This window comes from Folsomia candida, unplaced genomic scaffold (genome assembly GCF_002217175.1).
Source record: "Folsomia candida strain VU population unplaced genomic scaffold, ASM221717v1 Fcan01_Sc034, whole genome shotgun sequence".
Lineage (NCBI taxonomy): Eukaryota > Metazoa > Arthropoda > Collembola > Entomobryomorpha > Isotomidae > Folsomia > Folsomia candida.
Window position 1 is genome coordinate 1,287,171 of NW_019091226.1, and position 21,644 is coordinate 1,308,814.

Sequence of the window (21,644 nt, forward strand, 5' to 3'; positions counted from 1 at the left end):
GTCCGACGTAGAAGTGGTGTCACTGCGACCAACGCGGTTGCCATGGCGACCGTGAAGAAAAGTATGTTAATCGCCTCCACCCTTGTAACTGGTTTTGTTGCCAAAGTGTAAAATCCAGTGACAACTATTGAAAATCCAGTTCCAACAGGGATATGTAGCAAATTTGGAGTAAGATAATTTCGCGAATTTCCCAAGTTTTGAGTCGTACTTGAGCAGATTGATGCCCAATCGTGATTGATACTGGAGATGAAGATTTATCAAGTTTAAGCCAAATTTGAAAAGCATTTTTTGAAAATTAAGAAGCTGATTTTGGCAAAAAAAAGTTAGCAACTTGTTGGTCTCAAATCTAAGAACCAATATTAAATTCAAACTCAATAATTGTAACTGAACAGCTTGAAATTTTCATTTCGTGTGTAAAATTTCTGTGTGGAGTCTTAAGGATTTCTGGGAAAACGAAGTCTGTAAGTTGCAAAAGTTGTCGAAGAAAATTCATATAAGCTGTTTTGCCATTTATTCCACGATTTTGCAAAATTTATAAACGATTCAAAAAAAAGAATTTGCGACGTGACCATGCAACCTTGTGATCTAGGGAGGATAATAGAATCGTATGGACTATTACTTTCTGCCAAGTATAAAATTAAATTGAAGGGAATAGCTAAGGCGAATTTTGGTATTTAAGCAAATAATAGTCAGCACTGTCGGTAACTATGCCTATTTATCTACTTTATGTAAATAAGGTAAGGTTACACATGGAGGTTTAAAGTTCATGGTTCCTGTTTTGTTGGTTTGCATATTTACACTGTTAGAAATCTGGAATATTCAGGCAGGTATTGATTTCTCGGTATTAAAGTTGCTTCCCCTCGGTACATATTAAAATTATACCGGTCAACAGAATCTGTTACCGATATGGCAAAACTTTAACAACAAAGTATTACTATACTATACAGTTTTACTCTCAATATCTGAGTCAATCGTGTATGACTACCGCTTGGTATTATTTTGATCCTGCATTTATAAGAGTGTAGATCATATGCTCCAAACCATTAAATACGAACTCAATTAATACACAATAATCGCATCGTCGTCTTCGCACAAAAACTAATTATCACCAATGGCGTTGAAATTTGGATGAAATTGCTGGCAAACTTAATTTTCAAAGGGGCCAACGCGATAGCTGTTTTCCTCCAAATTTGTTCCTCCTTGAACTCCAGCGACATCCTTTTCATTTTATTGATGCATTGGATCGATCTTTTATTCACGAGTCCGGCGAGCGTTCCCACGCCGAGGATGGCAATTGTTGCCTCGATTGTCATAAATATGCTGAGAAAGTCCAGAAGATGCGTGACACCGTCAGGAGTTGGAGACAACGTCAAGCTGGCCCCGAAAACGTTTACGCCCGTGAGGAAATACAACACGGCGGGTAAAACGATTGAGGCGAAACACAGATTTATTTGAGACGTCAAAACTTCTAGTGCTCGGAACGCTTTGATTATAGTGGGAATTTTTTCTACTTCTGGAGGTTCACTAAAATGGAATTTCAGTAAAAATGGTGTTATAATGTATTCGGGAAGAGGTGAGTCGGGTCAGTATTTTGACCCGACACGTCTAATTTCTGAACCTGATCAGCCAGACCCGGCGAATTTCTTCATAGACTAACCCGAACCCGATCGGGTTTAGCGCCGGTCGGGTTTAACCGGGTTGACCCGTGACCCGACTCACCTCTAATTCGCACCATAAATTTTGAAATAATTGAATTCAAATCACCTCAACAGGCCGTCCAAATATGCCGTCAAGCAGAGTATCGTTCCCAGAAATATGTTCCCGAGCAAGAAAACTGTCAATGATGATAGTACAATGATTCCCCAGGTTTGTACCGACCAGACCAACATGTGTAAAACAATGTTGCGAAGGTATCCTTGGGCAGATAAGTGTTGGCTGATAAGTGAGCCAAGAAATGGTGGCATGGTTGGAATACATATTGTGATAAGGTTGACACAATTTGGAGCTATAATTGAGAAACTTAGGGTCGAAATGTGGCAAAATCGTAATCCGAGGATGGACCTTCGCATGCAGGAATCTGTGAATAATTAGATTAATAATATATAATAGAATTCATGGAGTCTTAGAAATGTAAGGGCCCCCCATAAATTACGTAAAAATCCCGCCTTTCTGGATTCACCCTCCCTCTTTAACATGTGAAACATAGGCTCGATTTCACTGGAGGCCTAGACCCTTCCGCTCCCCCTTTAGCCTTACGTAATTTATCGACGGCCCAAAGGATTTAATAATGCCATGCGCCAGATGTGTACATGACTTGTACCAAAGCGGTATTGATAAGTAATTCTGTTTAGTAATAGCTATGTAGTATATTTAGGTTCACCATATACGTAATAAACTTTTATGGATCGGTATAATTTTAATACGAAGTGGTGGTAATCTTAATGCAGAGAAATCAATACTTACGTACCAGGTTTCTAACAGCGTGTGTACATATACTGGACTAATCACGACGGCATAGCTTACCAGGTTTTGTGAAATTTGGGAGATTTTGCAAAATATTTTTTTTAAACAACGAGACACTGAATTATTGCACTCGAACATCGGAAAGTTTAGGTAAACTAAATGTTTAAGAGACGTTGCCGTGAGGACGCTTATTAAAGTTTCATAAATTAATAAAATCCCTGATTTTATTCGAAATAAATATGCTTATTTATTAACACACCTGGAAAAATGTCTCCCGAACTTTGTTCAAATTGAATCAACATGTTAAGCAATGAAGCGTATTTTTCCGTCCCACGTAGAAAAGGTATTAACGCGACCAACGCGGTTGCCATAGCGACCGTGAAGAAAAGTATGGTAATTGCATCAACCCTGGTTTCCGCTGTGGTACCCAAAGTGTAAAATCCAGTAACAACCACTATAAATCCGGCTCCAACAGCGATTCCAAGTTTTGAGTTGATAGATAATTTTGCGAAGTTGCCTCTTTTCTCGTCGTAATTAAGGAGATTGGTGCCTAATAGAGATTGATACTGGACATGATAGTTTATCAAGTTTAAGCCAAATTTGAAAATCATTTCAAAAATCAAGATGCAGTTTTAACAAATAACTTAATACTGTCCAATTACATAAAACTAATATGAATTTCTGAATTTCTTTTGTTTTTTTTAAGATGAACAGAATACTTGTAAACATTGAAACGCAAAAACCTAGGGTAATTATTCACGTTTCTTTAAAACATCTGCAAAAACAAGGTCCGGTCGTTGTGAAAAAAAGCTTCGTATAAATTGTCTCGAAAAATTGTGCGTTGACAGACTTTCTAATCTCCTCCACGATTTGATAAAAACTGAAAAACAAAACGATTCAAAAAACTAAATTACGATGTGACCAGTCCGATCTGGTTTGTTTGAAGGAATATCGCTTTGGCAAAAAATTCGAAAGTTTCCAAAAAATTGCTGTGAGAATGTGACCATGCGATCTCATAGTTAGGATTGTGAAATAATGTATTGTGAAGTATCACTTTCTGAGGCTGTATATTTAGCTAAATTGAATTGGTAAGAAATACAGTGACGAGTTTCCGATACGTATGCAAACATATTTGCATAATGGTTGACCCTGTTCTTGCCTAAATAATTAAGGTAAGGTTATATCCGTTGGTGTTAACTACAGGCTCCCTATTTATTTTGTGGGTTTGAAATATATGTTGAAAATGCAAATATCCGCAAATTGTTTTTGGCTTGGGTATCGAAAATATTCTAGATCCAAACATGTACATATTTACGCAAATACGAATATTCCATGTTGCTAATTCAGTATGCATGTGCTTAACACAATGATAAATCTAAATGCATATCAAGGTGAGAATTATGGCTAGCTATACATATGCACATATATTTAGTGACTGATATTTTATAAGCAGAGTGGCATTGTAACACTCTGTAAGCCTGGTAAATACAAACTTATTTATGAATTGGTTACTACCAATTCTTTGAAATTTATTATAGCAAATTATTTAGTAAGCAATTTAAACCTTTTGTAAATAATAAAATTTCCAAGAACATACATTTGTATTTACTGCATGAATTAAGTTAAACATAAAACTGTTATTGAATACTTATGTAGATTGCTATCCATAAACGCACAGTGTAAAAATAAGGTTGCCCATTTGAAGAATAAACTTCAGTCTAGATTTAGTACAAGTGGAATCCAGAGCACATTTACTTTTAACATGATAACATTATTATGATTAAGAGTGTAAACACATCACTTTAGTCATTCTAAATTGCATGCGTGCATGTTCCATCCATGCAAACTGGAAAACATTTATGTGTGAATTTAGCGAAAACAAGCCATGTATTTACGTGAAAGGTATGTAAGTGGATATGCACTTAAATGTCCAATAGATGACAACCTTGATTTACACATTTTTCTACCCAGACAAAATTATTACCGTCACGTTCCTCTGCAACCACTAAAATCAAATATTGATCGACTAGCCAAACACATAGATCAGTATCAGACTAGATAAACGACACCCGTGCGAAAACCAGCAAAAAATCCATCGTCAATCAAACTCAAACCCATCTCGACACACATCCGGGTACAACATAGTTTCCGCTTAGACAGGACTTTCTCTCGGGCAAACTTTCCACAAAACTTGGCACGCTCAGCTACTGTGTCAGTCAGGATGCAATGGTGCAATGCAGTCTCCTCACTTTCCCCGCGGGGGGCCCAACACAAAGAACGTCGCAAAAAGCAAAAAATTCACTCATTAACGATAAGCCATCTTATCACACTACGTAACCAATTGTCCATTAAGTATCGCAAAAAAAATGGCACAAATCTGTCATAAAGTTGTGACATCCTACCCGCACAGCCCCCACCTTTGCATCTCTAAGCAAGATAACTTTCTCCCACACTTTCACTCACTTACTCACTCGGGCATTGATTTTCTTCCCAACAACAACTAGTTTTTTCGCTGCTGCTGCTTTGCTAAAATAAATTCGCAATTTTCGCTTCCTTCTTCTTTAATTAAAAGATTAATTAACTACTATTAAATAATTTCATATCGAAAATCCTATTTAAAGTTAGTAAAAAATGTATAACGATCCGGAATCCGGCGGCAGTGATTCTGGGATATCTGCGAAACCGAATGGGCGCACCATTACCCCCCAAATCGTGCCCCCTGCGCCCCTCATCGTATCCTGGAATCGGACCAATTCTTCCTCCGAACCCGACCCGGCCCCCCCGGCGCAACCCGGGTTTAAATGTCGGTGTAAAAGGTGCCTGAAAAATGTCGTTCTTCCCCCCGCCACGCCGCCCGATGGGGAAGGCGACCTCCTCAAATTGCTCACCATTTGCGAAAAGTTGTACCTAAATTGTGCCAGTGAGGGGGCATACTTGCAAATTTATAGTGGGGATGAGTCCTCCCCGAGTAACGTGGTTGTGACGGTGCAACGCATCTCAGGAATGGGGGGAGATTCCTCGCTGATTTTTATCGACCCGTGTGACCGCATTATTTTGAAGTCGGGACGGGATGGAAAGGTTAGAAAGGGGAAGAAGGGGGTGGTATACACTCTTAAAAACGACTTTGCCATTTTGAAAAGTAAATGTAGTTTGAATTCGGAATTTAGCAAAACTATGCTAAATCCCGAGTAAATTTTATTCTTTATCCATAGTTAACGTTACTATGGATTTAGTACAGTTTACTTAATTTAAAATTCATACGACATTTACTTTCCCAAAGGGCGAGATTATTTTTAAGAGCGCAGCACATGCGATATTTTTTTAAAACAGGAGGACTTGTAACCTAATTTTGGAATTGAAGCAATTTCATCGGCATCTGAGGACATTTTCTTGAAATATTTTTATTGCGAGCTAATTTTGGAATGTTTATATCGGGCGTACTCACCTCAAAATCTTATTTATTACAGCAAATCACTTATTAAAGTTGTAAACCTTAATAAATCAGGAGATCCGCAGTTTATGATTAAAAACAGTCTGGTTATCCTACTTTTATTCGAATTTATTCAAACGAATTTCTCGCAAATTTTTGGAGAAAATTTTATTGAACAAACACATTGTCTATTACTATGTACATAGATTTACGAAAAAATCCATACATTTCATGCAAAAGTTTTCTGTAAAATCTTGCAAACTTCGCAAGTTATATGGATCCGTTGATATACTCAACTTGGCGAAAAATATCGATGTGAGTTCCCCCAATATAAAGATGCTTTGGCTACAATGTTACTCATTTTATTGAGAAGTTGCATGTAAATTTATAAACCTTGTAAAATTCGTGAGCTGACAAATAATGGTTAAAACTAATTGGAAGATATATATTTTCGTGTGTCCAATTTAAATCTACGCTGAAAAATTTCTGAAAATTTAATTTAGTCTAAAAACATAAATAAATAAACCGTTACAACGCATGTAACCAAGGGGTGAAAGGACTGTCATACGTCAATGTGAATATCAAATTGTTCGAAAATTTGTTAAGATTGACACTTCTGACGTGTTTTCGACTTTTGTGTCTTATTTGTGTCAAATTTAACAGTTGATAACCCTTATGTGACCTTTATATGACCTCTGAGGTCAAAATGGAGATCACCATTGAATTCGGGGTTAAATTTCAGTTGAAATTGAAATAGATATGTCCTATGACCTTTACATGACCTCTGAGGTCAAAATGGAGGTCACCATTGACTTTGACATTGAAAAATAGTTAAAAATGACGTGTCACATGTCAAAACTGACAAGTGACACTTTTTCGTCACTTTTCGTCACTGTGACGATGTCATCGTCACAGGTGACGTCCAAACACAAAATGACATGAATTTTCGAATTCCTCATTGAAAAATAGTTAAAAATGATGTGTCACATGTCAAAACTGACAAGTGACACTTTTTCGTCACTTTTCGTCACTGTGACGACGTCATCGTCACAGGTGACGATGTCACAGTGTCCATCTTCGAACTCGTCCTGTCCATTGACATTAGGAGTTTACGTTCAAAATTTCAAGTGTCTATGTCTTTTCGTTCAAAAGTTATCGGAGCTACGGACAGACAGACGGACGGACGGACGGACGGACAGACAGACGGACATAACGATCTTATAAAGGGCTTTCACCCCTTAATTATACAGACATGTAACCACCAAAATGAAATGTTCCACTTTTTCAACCCCAGAAACTTGGGCTACCTAAAATTTCTAAGAAAATCTTTAAAAATTATCCGTTGAAATTTTACATGTAAAACCTCCAAACTTTCCAGGTAACCACTTTACGAATGGGCACTATAACTCTGGGCACCCTGAACGGCGCTCCAGGAGACTTGTGCTCATTCCAGAGGAACTTTTCCATCACGATGTTCCCGAAATCGGCGGACGTGGAACGGAAATGGAAACTTAAGGCGGTCGGCTGCTGTACAAAACTGTGTTGCTGCTCATTCTTCAATGCATTTTATTTGGACGAGTTCGTCATCCAGGCTTTCGACGAGGAAGGCGGTGTTACCGAGTTGGGCTGGATAAGACGCGGTGAAGGGAAAAATGACAGCCCGACGGTTCACTTTTCACCCGCTATTCGAGACACTGTGGACGTCAAGGGGGTCATTTTGGCCGCGTCGGTTACCGTGGTATGAATTTTTGTAGTAAGATTTTAGTTTTTTAGTTTTACGCTAAGTTTCCAATTTGTGTCAAATTATGGACGCGATTTGTAAACAAAACATGGCAAATTATTTTAAGGTGTATTAAATTTGTAGAATTTTAAGAATTCTTATACACCACCATTTTTAAACTTTATGAAATTGCGTACACTCTTAGAAATCCAGTATTAAAATAACACCAACTGGTATTCATGTATGACTCTGCTAAATTGGTATTAATAAATGATACAGTGTAGACATGCTTGGCATGAAAGTTTTACCATATAGGTGGCAATTTTTTAAGAACCGGTATAATTTTAATACCACGCAGTAGCAGTTTTAATACCGAGAAATCAATACCTGCCTGACCATACTTGATTTCTAAGCTCTGTACAAATTATTTTCATGAGTATGAATAACATTTGAGACATTTAAATACACCACAATTTGTAAACTTTCCCAAATTACAAAGTTATACGTGTATTACTTAATAATAAAAATGTAATGTCACACTAATCAGAGACCTACACTTTGTGGTATCAAATTTTCGATTATTTAATCAATCATTGCCATTTTATCGCAGTACGAACTCTTCTTGGAGCCCCATTTTGGATACGGGATTGGAACCGTGGGAAACTTTTATGTCGTCGTGCTCGGCCTACTTTCCACTTTTGTGGGAGCCTTGTTCTGCCTCTACCAATATCAAGAGGGCGTGTGGACCATTTAGAATTAATTATCAACGTTGGGACTTGCGCTGCTTCGTGTTTCTCGTGAACTTATAAACTTGAAAGTTGATGATGGTTGTTAAAATAACAACGTGACGCAATATTTACAACCAAAGAAACGAGTTATGCAAAAAATCGAAAAACACATCAACACTCTTAAAAATAATATACCCTTTTTGAAAAACAAATGCACTCTGAATTCTAAATTAAGTTAACTATATTAAATCCAGAGTAAACTTGACCCTGGATTTAGTATACTTTACTTAACATACAATTTTGAGTGCATTTATTTAATTCTCAAAAGGGTAACATTATTTTTAAGAGTGTACCCACGCAAGCTCTCTATTACATACTTTATCACTCAACGTAGCGTATCAGCAATTGCTGTGTTATCAGAAAAGACAAATTTGCCCTTATCCATGTCGTATTACCTGCATATTTACTTGAAACATACTCATCATCTACATATTTACTATGTAGCTATTTAGATATTTAGCACACTGTAAATAATGTGGTGACAAAATACGCACAATTTTAAGAATTTATGTAAATGAATGTCCAACACCGATGAAAAAAATTTCAGGAAGAAAGGATACATATTACCATTTGGTAACAAGCTATGTACTATCAATTCAGTGGAGCTGAATAAATACAGTAATAAATTTGTAACCACAATATTTACAGTGTAGAAAATTACATGTGCATGAACTCAAAGTAATAAACATGATAATAAATTTGAAATTTATGTAGGGAACAAAAAGTTTAAGGAGATTTAGAATTCCAAAACACTCAAACTTGATTAAATATATACCACGCAACAATATCATTTGGTTAAAATATGTACATAAAGCTGTTCAATTCGTTAAATATTTAATTAGTTAGTTAACCGTTTAAATTGCTCATCCACAATAAATACTTAAATTAGTTTGTAATTCATTAAATTGTTAATACTTAAAATTAGTTTGAAGAAAATTATTAGCAGAATTGTTAGAATTATTAGTGTAATAATAAGTAGAAATTTAAAAGAAATTGAAGTTAATTAAATTAAATTTTAATTAGATTTCAAAAGTATAATTTTTTGACCACATAAATATACATAAACTAACCAGTCTTCCCATAAATATGGTTCACATTAGACTGTCCTTGACGATATGTTTTAAATACTAACACAAAAAAAGTATTCATTAGATGATGCAAAAGTGCAATTATGAAGTAAATAAACTATGTAAACCTCTTGCATTACGTATACATTAATCTGTGTCTAATTATAATCTGTATTGTCCTCGCAATTGGCCTTAGAATTTTAACTTTACAGATATGTATTTACATGTAATTATGTCGTCACCTAAGTTAACCTGAATAAACGAGAAATATTTGATGTCGAAACAAAAATTCAAAAAAATCATTTAAATTTGTTTTATTCTTACGAATATTCTCCTTTATCTTTTTTGACACATTTGGTTATATTTTTATTACATGTTTTTAATCGGTGTGTAAAAAGTATTCCGAGCCCGAGCCCAATTGGTGGTATAATTTTCTCCGTAGTACGTTCTCCCAACGGTAATCAAATCCTGTATGGATTTAGCATTTGTCTCCCTTCTATAAACACTATTAGTTCTTAACTTCGGCAGAATAACCCTTTTAAGGTTATCTTCATTCATTCTGTCTTGTTTGGTCAGCAGATTGTACATATTTGGAGCCGGGACGTTAATCAACATGGTCAGAATTCGGTACAGGTAAAGCTCCAAAGTCCAGGAGGGTTGATGAAGTCGAGTTCCCTGTGGAGAAAAATATATGCAATTACACTCTTAGAAATCCAGTAGTAAAATAATACCAAAAAGTATTTATACATATATACGTGAATCTATAAAAGCGATATTTATACATAAGTAAAACCATGCAGTAATAGCTCAGTGTTAGAGTTTTACTATAAAAATCCACTTCTAGTATTTTTTTAAATTAAAACTTTACAGGAGGTTGTTAATATTTGTAACATATATTTGTAGGTACTTATGGATTCCAAAAACTGGAAAAAACTGAATAAATATCGTACTCACCGCCATAAAATTCTCAATCGTAATTTTAGCCCTTAGACTAATATTAAAAAATCCCGGGACGACATATCCTTTCCACACATTCCTGAAAAATTCCTTCGCGGAAAACAAATCCTCTTGTAAGGCTGCATTGAACTTATCGTCGAGTCCGAACGTGTACCCGATAACACCCGCGAGATGGTTAAACGCCCACAAATCCTCGTCGCAGGCATCAATCCCAAAAACGTCTCCCATCAGGATCGGATATGCGAATGCGTTCAGCATAAAGTATGAGAGCGAGTGTTGATTAAAGTACGGAATCGACATGTTCGGCTCGTTCCCTAAAACGTAGGGCGATCTTTGTTCAGGAGGAATATTCGAAGAGTTTAAGTCTTTTCCGAACGCCTGCCAAGCTCTCTCATTCAATGTTATGTTTGCGTAAGAAGAAGGTTCTACTACGTCCGCTACTTTGGTACGGCGTCGCTTCGCCTCTATATCTCGCGCCACCATGATATGAATCCATCGTATGCGGTTCACACTTTGTAAGAAATCGTTTCCTTCGGCCGATAATGGTTTAGAAGTTTGAACATCTTGATACCATACCTGTTCAAGAAGTGTTCAGAATTCATTCAGTTTACTAGTTTGGAAATAAATATTGAAAAATCGTTCAATTTAAAAATTCCAAAAAAATTATTCATTCATTATTCCTTTATTTAAAATTCGAAAATAAATATATATTCTTTATTTATTGCCTTATTATATGAAATTCTCAATGCACCCCATGTATTAAGCCTAGCGTGAAAAATGAGTATTGAATAAGGAATTCTTCATGAATGTGAAATTAATAAACATTCAGTACTCATTTAAAAATTTTGAAAAGCTCACTCATTATCCATGAATTCGTAATGGACGACCAATGAATGAAAAATGAATGTGAACAGGTAAGTTTGATACCACACATACCATCGCCTTGGCGGCAAATCCCGCCATGTTAAGCGCACTTCCACGTGGAGTGAAACTAATATGTCCGGTAAACATGGCGGCATCAATGACATCGGGGTCATTTATTATGGCGGCTCGACCAATGGCCACGGCAAGACCGATACTGAACCAATTTTCTCGCGCGAAACGTTGTCCTCTCGCCATTAAATCGTAATTTATCCAAGTAGGGAAAGAGATATCGACGCGAGGTGTATTTCCATCGACATACCGACCACTTATGTAATCTTCATATGCCACGCAGCAGGCTGGCAGTTTGCTATAAAATAAGAGAGAAAGAAAGAAATCAAAATTTTAAAAAATATATTATTATAATCTTCTATGCTAATATTTTTTTAATCTGTTATGATCTGCCCACACTCTAAATACATATTTTGGAGACAAATCATCACCTGCGGAGGTACCAGTAATCTATCGCCAACGGGAAAAAACTCCAAAAACTCGTATATGTATGTACAACACATATGGGACGCCTTTATTGAAAAATTGTACATTTTTATTATCTGAATATACTATTTTTTTACAATTTTTAATAAGGACGTGACATGTGTTTGGTACACGAGTTTTTGACTTATTTTCCCTTGGTGATAAAACATTTCCTTAATCATTACCCAGAAATGGATAACCACATAGTACGCCCACTGGTGACAATTTGTCTCCGAATTATTTAGAGTACATTTCTTTCGTAAATATGTCTCAACCTAGTAATTAGATCTGGATTGGTAGTACAGGTAAATTGTGAAACGAGCGACTGACAATTATCTGGAATTGCGCTGGATAAAGCGCATGCAAGCGCTATTAAAAGAAATACAGGGGCACAAATTAAACCCATTTTATTACAGTCATCTATGCACATACTTATAAAGACTGGATCAAATTGTTTGAAAAGCACTCGTTTTGTACGAATCTTTAATTCTGATTACGTGACCAAACTATTTACGTGATATCTAATTTCATTTATGCAACAAGCAAAAATTATGGATAAAATTATTATTCTACTGTGTTTACAGCAGTATTTATCGACATATTCTAGGGAGTCATTGGGATTGAGACAATTATGTATGTAAGTACATGATTTATTCTTAAACATGTGTAACACTGCGTTTTCTCGGTAAAATCTATTAAAAATTGAATAAGTGGAGTAAGTATGTACGTGATTAGATAGATATCTACATTAAATATTTATGTAATATCAGTCAATAATCATCTCAATACAATTTATGTAAGTTGTGTCACTCATAAATACATATTTATTCACACTTCCGTCTTTTTGGTTGTATAAGTTGTCAATACCGCTTATATAACAAGTAAGTAATATGTATGTATGTACGAAATCATAAATTTGATTGTCACACAATCTCATCACACATCGTGTTAAATGTTTGAGTAATTCAATATTCGTTGATGTACGATTAGAAAAACTTCTTAATCATCTTAAATTTCATAATGACGCGTGTCTTTCTGAAAATAATTATTTTTCTTACTGCAACGATAGTCACAGTGGTTGTGGGGTCCCAAACGTGTCCAGGGGTGTCACCGAAGAACTGTTCCAAGCACGTGATAATGTCTCCTTGTCCCAGGTTATACATACATATTTATTGAGGGTATTTACAATTGTCTTGGTATCCTCAGTATCGTAAAATAGTTTACGAAGGAAAAAATTAGGAGTCAAACTTCGTAAAAATTGTAACCTTAGTAACGCGATTTTTGATAATAAAATCAAAGTCTCGTAACTTATTTTTCGATACGAAGAATACTAAGCATTCGAAGGGAGAATGAATATTCGCAGATATAAAGGCCTCGCATTAATTAATTAATGGGATACACAAAGCAAATTATCCTCTTTGGTTTGGCACCTAATTTGCATAAATCTCACTATGCTCATTTTTGACGATACGCGATCATGCTGAATAAATTCCATATCTCTCACGAATGCGGCAAAATTTGCAAATGAGGTGACTAGCACAAATAATTCCACTTTACATACGTATTTTTAGCACTATTCCTACCTGTTCTGTACCATACGAAGACCTCCTCTCGGCCCGCTTGGAAGACGGTAACACGCCCCGGGTGGACTTATCGTTCCCATCCTGGATTAATTTCCCCCTCATGCGACAAGGTCAACGTTTCGCGAAAAACAATTGGTTCAGCTTTTCACTCGCGGCTGCCCTGGGAAGAGCGGCAAACATGAATAATGCAGATATCAGGGATGTCGCAATGTTCACGAAAACTATGTCCAATTCTCCGATAGGCTGTGCCCATATTTTGGCTTCGTTCGGGGCTAAAGCTATGGTAATAATTTCTTTAAATGCACATTCATCTATTTATTTTATTTTATATAGAATGGACAAATTATTCATTTATTATTCATCAAATTCATGACTAATGAGTGAATAATTGTTTCGAAATTTTTGAATGAACAAGTATTAGATAAATATTTATTCATTTCATATTCATGAAAAATGAATGAATAATTGTATTTATTACTCATTTTCCACCTTCTGCTTAAAATCAAACGTTACATATTTACATTGATAAATCCATCTATACTTAATAAGGCGAATTTGACTTAAAGAAATGAATATTGAATGAATATTTATTTTTCATGAATAATTCATAAATAATATTTTTAAACTGCAAGGATTTTAATTGAAGAAGCATTAATTGAACGGGTTAATGTCCATAAATAATTATTTGCTAAACTTTAAACAACTTTTACAGACTTGGTTTGACGACTTGCAACCATCCACTCAACCCGTTAACCCCGAAAAATCCGACTTTCTTCAAAGTGTCAATCGCATCAGGTGGATTCACGTCAAGGTTGCCCGAGACATTGTCGCGACACAACGCATAACTGGAAATAATCATATCGTTAACGATTCAAATTATGAAGATGTCAAAGTTAATGACGTTGTTTGGACCGCATTTCACCAGGATTTAACAGCCTCGAATATTCCCGCAGAACAAAGAGAACCAATCCCGCCAATATTATTTGAAGGGAACGATTCCATCCCATTCTTTAATCAGCATTCACTCGCATTTTTTCAGTTTAACGCGTTCGCTTATCCAATCATAATGGGGGAACGGTTCGGTATTAAAGCTACTGACCAAGACCTTTGGGCGTTTAATCATCTTTCCGCCGTAATCGGGTATACGTTTGGGCTTGACGATAAATTCAACTTGGCGTTACAACCAGAATTCGAATCACTGAAGGAATATTATTGGAAGTTTTTTAACAGAACGATCCTACCAAGTTTGTTCAAGATTAATAAACGGACGAAGGTTACGATTGAAAATATTCTCGAGGTATGAATCTCATTGCATTGCAAACTTATTACCGTATGTACAAGGTGGTCAAAAAATAAGGGAAGAAATTAAAAAAATAAGTCAAAGATTAGCTTACAAATCATGAAATCGAGGGTATTCATGATTCCTTCGAAAACCTTAATATTCTTAGCGTAGTATATTTTTGTCACCAAAAACAGTGATACTTATGTTACGATTTTTACAAAGCTTGACACTTTCTCTTTCTTCGTGCACGATTTTACGATACTAAGGATACCAAGATAATAGTTTATTAATTATTTGCATTTTTAAAACCTATTCTTTGGACGATTTGTTGAAAGAATTGTACTTATTTAGGAAAAAAATGGTAATTTGTTGGCTCGCAGTTTAATGAATTTTGGGTAAAAATGGGTTCCCTTATTGCTACTAAATTTTTTGACCACCCTTTACACAAATATTTATATACATATTTATTATAAAATTTTATTGACTCGCTTTAAGGGCACCAGAATAAACACGCCAGCCTGGACCCTTCAGCTTTACCTGTATCGCGTCGCCACCATGCTAGCCAATGTCCCTGCACCCTCTCTTGCCTCACTGTTCACCGACCAGGATAAATTTCATGACAACAATCTGAGAAACAACGTTTTACCAAATCTTTTGAAAAGTGCAACATTCAGAACACAGACAAACATGAAAGCTATTAATGACCTTATGAAAATCGGGGCAAAATATTACGGAGCCAATTATTCGACACAGTATCGTAGGGCGAGGTACGCTTTTCTCACACCGATACAAAACGAATAAACGACTAATATTACATTGTCAATTGTAAATTTCGACTTTGTTCTAATTTACATATTGGACTAATTTTACGATTTAAAAAATCGTAAGGAGGCTATTTGGAAAATGAGTTTAGTTTAAAATAAATAATATGTAGGTGAATGGATTTCCACAGAACTGGAAGAATTCTCACATATGTATACATACAGTAGTATTGTTTGTGCGTGTCACCTCATTTGCATAAATCACACTATGCCCACCTTCCATGTTGAAGAATTTCTATCTCTCGTTAATGCGGCAAAATATGTAAATTATTTAAGTGACTATTAATTCCACTGCATGGATTTCTCACGCATTTTTCATGGAACATTTTTGACAACTGTCATAGAACAGGAAATTTGTTGTTTACATGATTTACAGTATTACGGTAGCCACGTAAGGTTGGGCAGGCCACCCGACAAATTTAGGGTGCATGGTTTGTATTTCCGTGAGATGAGACATGGTGGGGTGACGTGAGGTGAGCGCGAAGGCCTCACAACACTTCACCATGTCTCATCTTACGGAAATAAAAACCATGCACCGTAAATTTGTCGGGTGGCCTGCCCAACCTTACGTGGCTACCGTAATATTTCCATAATGGTTCAAATTGGTTAAAATCAATTCCATGTAACAACTGATAATGTGGATATTAATAATTGGAAGTGTTAACACTTACAGATTTATGTATCTAATTAAGTAATGGAATACCCATCACACCATCCTTCACACAAACAGGATCCCGTCACTCAACCTTATCAACAATTTTGCAACGTTACGTTATCGTAACACTTGGACGTGGATGTGACGTGTGCCAATCATCCTTAATAAATGCATAAGCAAAGTGAAGCTTTTCCACAGATGAAAACTAAGTACGCCAGATAATTGTACATACATACATTCTTATGTGCAGTAACACTAAAAACATCATTTTAAAATATTATTTTGCATTACAAATACATAATCATGTCGAGAATTGTGTATCGTTGTTTGACAGCAGTATTATTAATCTCCTGTGTAAATTCTGCTGGTAAGTTGTCAAACATTTAAAAAATTTAATTTTAATTTTAATTCAAAATATGCACATATTTAACAAAATGCATTATCAATGTCAGAGTTGGACCAGCTGAACACAGCGGTGGCAGAATTTGCGCATAATGCGTTACAAAGCTTGGTCGGAGTTGCGGATCCATTTCCTCCACAACCACTTCCCGGTTCAATCTCGTACTATTCGGGCAGAGGTTTAATGCCGCTGACCGGAAGTCTAAGGTAACACAAACCAACGGTGCAGGTGTCAACTAGATCTATTTATGTATCTTCAATCAAGCGAATAGTCGGGGTTACACTTTCGAAAATTTGAAAAAAGCTATTTAAATCTTTAAGTTTGTGAAATGGAGCGCTTTGCAAAATTTTGGCTTCATCGATTACCTAAATTTTGAACAAATCCCTTGAAATTTGCCACTATGCTAAATTTGTCTAACTTTCTTTTTTATCAAGAAAAATTTCTTACGAAAAAAATGATGAAATTAGTATCGATTATTTAACAGCCAAATGCAAGTCTCCGGACTGACGAGTGTGCAAAATATTTCGGTCACTGCGGACTTTCGCGCACCCGGATCTCCTACCGAGCCGAATATGAAGATAAACATTGACGTCGTGAGTCCCGTAATTCAAGGCGTTTACAGTCTCAACGGTCACATCGGGAATAGTATTGTGTTAAGCGGGACCGGAAACTGGACGATCGTTCCGTCCGCTTTGTACCCCTTAAGGGTCGGTTGTCCACTCAAGTTGACAACGCAAGGTGGATATCTCTCCCTTGGGAACTGTACGGAGAGTTCCGGATACATGAGTTTGTCTGGAGCAGTGGCAGATTTCTCCGGTGTCGTGAACGACACCAGGGTCGATACCTTCCTCGAAGAAGATATTTACCGAACCCTGGCAAATCGGGCAAATAGCAACGGGATAGGTTACTCCGTTGTGGCGGCAGTACTTAAAAGTGCCGTTGCCTACTTGCAGGACGAATTTAATGTATGTTCCGTACTAAATTATGTATCAGCTGACCAATTGTAATGAACAGCTGGTAAATCAGCTGATCACGCACGTTCAATTAGCTGATTCAATTTGTTTGTACCTATTGAACTGAAGTACTTTGTTCTATTAAATTAGAAAATCAAGCTTGTCGATATTGTCGACCAGATGGGGGCGGCACCAAGAAAACGTGTAGAAACCGGGAGTAATTCTAAATTATCTGATCAAATTTCAATTCAACCATCGATCACACAGATGCAGGCACGAATGGACCAATTTGCGAGAGACGTAATTCTCAATTTTGCAAGCACAACGCCAGATCCATACATGTACCCGTACTCTCATTCGCTATCAATTGCTACACCGATGCTTCGAATGAATGGAACCTTATCGTTAGTCAATTAAACGACATTACACTCTAAAAAATAAAGTTACCCTTTTGAAAAGTAAATGCACTCTATTAAGTAAACTATGTATACTAAATTCAGAGTAGCATTGTCTTGATAAATAAATAGAAAAGCTTATTCTAGATTTTGTACGTAGGTTTCATTAATATAGAATTAACAATGCATTATCTTTCCAAAAATGTTACATTATTTTTAAGAGTGTAGTCGATGTTCAAAATTTTGACTTTTCTTCGCAAAATTTAAATTTCCCAACTTTCAGTTCAATCGGATTCTCCGGCCTGGCTCGAGACCTCCGTCTGAACGTTTCATCCTCCCCAGTTGCCGAACCTTACGCAAGCGTCCACGTTTCCATGCAAATTTATGACGCCGAATTAACCGGGAGATACAACCTGGAAGGCTTACTCGCCGGAGAAACCCCCTTCGCAGCTGAGGGACCTTGGTCCATCCAAAATATTACAGTGTTCCAATACCTTTTCGACCCAAGAATGGAACTAGCAGATGGCTACCTTGTCCAGAGATCCACCTTAATGAGCGGATTTAGAATGCAGCAATTCGGTTTTGACGCATCCTTTCCAGGTCTTCTTGATTCCACCGGAGTTTCAGAATCCGTTCGAAAAGCGACTTCAGAACTAATCGGGCAGCAAATAATCAAATCATTGTATAACAATGGTGAACTGGCCAGTAGGATGCAGGGTCTAGTGGCGGACGAGATTTTTCGAAGATTCGGGGTATTTTAAAATTTTAAAATCAACACATGCTTCAATTATCTAACATTACTTGTGATATCTTTATTACAGGAAATCCCAGCGGTTGACATAATTTTGGGACGAGTTACACGCATGCATGCATAATTTTGTGCAAAAATAAAGACCTCAGATGAATAAATAAGTAGGCATTGTTGACAACAATTTTGGCTAAATATTTATTACTAGCGTATAAGCCCGTCTCCCGCCGGGCGAGCGAAAATAAGAGCTGGAAATAAAGGGTGTTAATAAAGTCCGATCCCATGAATTTTTTGGAGCGCGGTTGTTACAAATTCAGCTGGAACTTTTGAACCAGTGAAGTTATTTATTTCAAATTTTTACCATGGGAGGAACAACTAAACGTGTAAGTCATGAGCATCTTAGAGTTAAGATACAAACATTGCATCAGCAGGGGTTTAAACCTGCAGAAATTGTGCAAAAATTGGGCTGCAGCCGCAGAACTGTTTGGAAATGGAAGAACAAAAATTTTGTCCACGACAAAAAGCGACCCGGGCGACCCAGAAAGGTGTCACCTACCACAAAGAGAATGATTAAAAACAGACTTTACAAGAAAACCGGTAGTTCATTACGTAATTGTGCAAGGGAGTTAAATGACTCAAAACGCTATAAAGAGAAGAAGAAGCAAATTAACTATGTGACCGTGCAAAAATTTGTGAAATCTACGAGGTGGGGTCACACAGCTTACAAACTAACCAAAAAACCTCTCATGTCACAAAAAAATATCGATGACCGTCTGAAATTTGGAGAACTCCTTCAGAAAAGTGGCCATTTGAGTGAAAAAAGACTTGGTGAAGAATTGCGCAGTCACATCCTTTGGACTGACGAATCTATTATTGAGCTATATCCAAAATTGAACCAACAAAATGTTCGTTACAGGACAGAAAACAAATCGGATGTACCATCAAGAGCAGTCCCAAAATTCGGGCTTAAAGTTATGGTAGCGGGTGGATTTTGTGCACGTGGCGTGACTCCTCTACATATCATACCAAAAGGCCAAACAGTCAATGCAAAGTATTATATGGAAAAAATATTACCTATCTATTTCGATAGCATGGGGAACAAGGAAATATTTCCGAATGAAAGAAAAATAGTTTTCATGCAGGATGGTGCTACAGCCCATACAGCAAAAGCGAGTTTGAGTCTCATCAAGACGCAAGTTTCAACGGTCTGGAGCAAGGGGGTGTGGCCCGGAAACAGCCCAGATTTGAATCCCCTGGAGAACCTGTGGTCCATACTTAAGGAAAATGTATACAAAGAACCACAACCCCGGACGAGGGAAGAGCTAGTAAAAAAAGTTCAAGATGTATGGAATTCGATTCCCACAGACACATTGGAAAAATTAGCAGAGCCTTAAACAAAGAGTTGAGGGCATGGTTAAAGTAAATGGTAACAAGACCAAATACTAAGGTAAATATGTCGAACATTTTTTGTAAGTATCACGGGTAGTTTTTTTTATACTAGCCTTCACTTTTTTATAGGAAAAATGGGATCGGACTTTATTAACACCCTTTATCTGTCGGCAACGGAAGTAAAAGATAAGTGGTGGAGTGACATTTCTGTGTGCTCGTGTCTGACTCCCACTCCGCTTCCACTCCACTCCGCAGTGCAGTGACAATTTTTGTGTACTCATGTCTGACTCCCACTCCATTTCCACTCCACTCCGAAGTGGAGTGACAAATTCCGAGTACTCCTGTCTGACTCCCACTCCACTCCGCAGTGGAGTGACAAACTCGTACATAATTGCTGATTGTAGAAGTGACGAAACTCTGGATCCATGAACTCACTTCCACTTCACTTCCACTTCACTTCCACAGAAGTGACAAAACCCTGCGTCGCAGAGATGAACTCACTTCCACTCCACTTCCACAAAAGCGACAAAATTCTGGATCCATGAACTTACTTCCACTTCACTTCCACAGAAGTGACAAAATTCTGGATCCATGAACTCACTTCTACTTCAATTCCACTTCACTTCCACAGAAGTGACAAAATTCTGGATCCATGAACTCACTTCCACTTCACTTCCGCAGAAGTGACAAAACTCTGGATCCATGAACTCACTTCCACTTCACTTCCACTTCACTTCCACAGAAGTGACGAAACTCTGGATCCATGAACTCACTTCCACTTCACTTCCACAGAAGTGACAAAACCCTGCGTCGCAGAGATGAACTCACTTCCACTCCACTTCCACAAAAGCGACAAAATTCTGGATCCATGAACTTACTTCCACTTCACTTCCACAGAAGTGACAAAATTCTGGATCCATGAACTCACTTCCACTTCACTTCCGCAGAAGTGACAAAACTCTGGATCCATGAACTCACTTCCACTTCACTTCCACTTCACTTCCACAGAAGTGACAAAATTCTGGATCCATGAACTCACTTCCACTTCACTTCCACAGAAGGGACGAAACTCTGAATCTAACTAATTTCCACTTCACTTCGCAGTGAAATAACCATACGTCGGATATGAATGAAAAATGACTTTTTCCATTTATTGACCTACAGTCGCCAAACTTTCTGAGAATGTTTATGGTCACTAGTAGGTCACGTAGGTCAAAGCATATTTTCTCATATTGGTCATATTTTCGGGTTTTGGGACATATTCATATTCCCGATCATATTTCGGGGTTTTTTTGTTCATTTTATCATTTTTAGCCAAATTCTAAGATTTGGCAACCAAATCGACAGAAAATGACAAAAAATTCAGTTTTCTCACAATGATTCACTGTGAGAAACTTTCAGAAATTTACGTTCACTTTCGCCTCAGGTGATTTAATTCATTGGGAATGCATTATATCACTCCAGAACTTGTTGACTTTATAAAAAATGGGCATTACAAGAAAATATATCAAAAAATTAAGCCAAAAATTTGAAAAATAAAGTAATGTTTATGGTCATATTTTGGGGATTTTTACGGTCATTTCTCATTCATATTT

The 21,644-nt window shown here is 36.8% G+C and overlaps 4 protein-coding genes across 4 annotated transcripts; 3 read left to right on the forward strand and 1 right to left on the reverse strand.

Moving 5' to 3' along the window:
- Positions 1–4,948: 4,948 nt before the first annotated feature.
- Positions 4,949–9,145, forward strand: LOC118439347. Its single transcript, XM_035860595.1, has 3 exons — positions 4,949–5,541; positions 7,272–7,631; positions 8,224–9,145. Exons 1-3 carry the CDS (start codon positions 5,095–5,097, stop codon positions 8,365–8,367), a joined length of 951 nt encoding a protein of 316 aa, XP_035716488.1. The 5' UTR covers positions 4,949–5,094; the 3' UTR covers positions 8,368–9,145.
- A 612-nt stretch (positions 9,146–9,757) lies between these two features.
- LOC110860788 lies at positions 9,758–12,250 on the reverse strand. The gene is made up of 4 exons (XM_022109897.2): positions 12,099–12,250; positions 11,362–11,656; positions 10,423–11,001; positions 9,758–10,143 (listed from the first exon to the last, which is right to left on the reverse strand). The coding sequence occupies exons 1-4, from the start codon at positions 12,227–12,229 to the stop codon at positions 9,838–9,840; spliced, it is 1,311 nt and encodes a 436-aa protein (XP_021965589.2). The 5' UTR covers positions 12,230–12,250; the 3' UTR covers positions 9,758–9,837.
- A 543-nt stretch (positions 12,251–12,793) lies between these two features.
- Positions 12,794–15,521, forward strand: LOC118439351. The gene is made up of 4 exons (XM_035860601.1): positions 12,794–12,977; positions 13,395–13,689; positions 14,119–14,703; positions 15,184–15,521. The coding sequence occupies exons 1-4, from the start codon at positions 12,844–12,846 to the stop codon at positions 15,487–15,489; spliced, it is 1,320 nt and encodes a 439-aa protein (XP_035716494.1). The 5' UTR covers positions 12,794–12,843; the 3' UTR covers positions 15,490–15,521.
- Positions 15,522–16,357: 836 nt separating this feature from the next.
- On the forward strand, positions 16,358–18,842 carry LOC110860807. Its single transcript, XM_022109920.2, has 6 exons — positions 16,358–16,531; positions 16,617–16,770; positions 17,049–17,529; positions 17,668–17,921; positions 18,196–18,664; positions 18,734–18,842. Exons 1-6 carry the CDS (start codon positions 16,468–16,470, stop codon positions 18,785–18,787), a joined length of 1,476 nt encoding a protein of 491 aa, XP_021965612.1. The 5' UTR covers positions 16,358–16,467; the 3' UTR covers positions 18,788–18,842.
- Positions 18,843–21,644: the final 2,802 nt, after the last annotated feature.

Bases quoted from the DNA above. Each gene is read 5' to 3' on its own strand.
- LOC118439347 (XM_035860595.1), top strand. From the start codon at position 5,095: ATGTATAACGATCCGGAATCCGGCGGCAGTGATTCTGGGATATCTGCG. The intron at 5,542-7,271 runs GTTAGAAAGGGG...CAAACTTTCCAG, and splicing joins AGTCGGGACGGGATGGAAAG to GTAACCACTTTACGAATGGG. The intron at 7,632-8,223 runs GTATGAATTTTT...ATTTTATCGCAG, and splicing joins TGGCCGCGTCGGTTACCGTG to TACGAACTCTTCTTGGAGCC.
- LOC110860788 (XM_022109897.2), bottom strand. From the start codon at position 12,229: ATGGGTTTAATTTGTGCCCCTGTATTTCTTTTAATAGCGCTTGCATGC. The intron at 11,657-12,098 runs GTTGAGACATAT...CTTATTTTATAG, and splicing joins AATCCAGATCTAATTACTAG to CAAACTGCCAGCCTGCTGCG. The intron at 11,002-11,361 runs GTATGTGTGGTA...CTTCTTGAACAG, and splicing joins GATTTGCCGCCAAGGCGATG to GTATGGTATCAAGATGTTCA.
- LOC118439351 (XM_035860601.1), top strand. From the start codon at position 12,844: ATGACGCGTGTCTTTCTGAAAATAATTATTTTTCTTACTGCAACGATA. The intron at 12,978-13,394 runs GTTATACATACA...ACGTATTTTTAG, and splicing joins ATAATGTCTCCTTGTCCCAG to CACTATTCCTACCTGTTCTG. The intron at 14,704-15,183 runs GTATGAATCTCA...ACTCGCTTTAAG, and splicing joins CGATTGAAAATATTCTCGAG to GGCACCAGAATAAACACGCC.
- LOC110860807 (XM_022109920.2), top strand. From the start codon at position 16,468: ATGTCGAGAATTGTGTATCGTTGTTTGACAGCAGTATTATTAATCTCC. The intron at 17,530-17,667 runs GTATGTTCCGTA...CTATTAAATTAG, and splicing joins ACTTGCAGGACGAATTTAAT to AAAATCAAGCTTGTCGATAT. The intron at 17,922-18,195 runs GTTAGTCAATTA...CCCAACTTTCAG, and splicing joins CGAATGAATGGAACCTTATC to TTCAATCGGATTCTCCGGCC.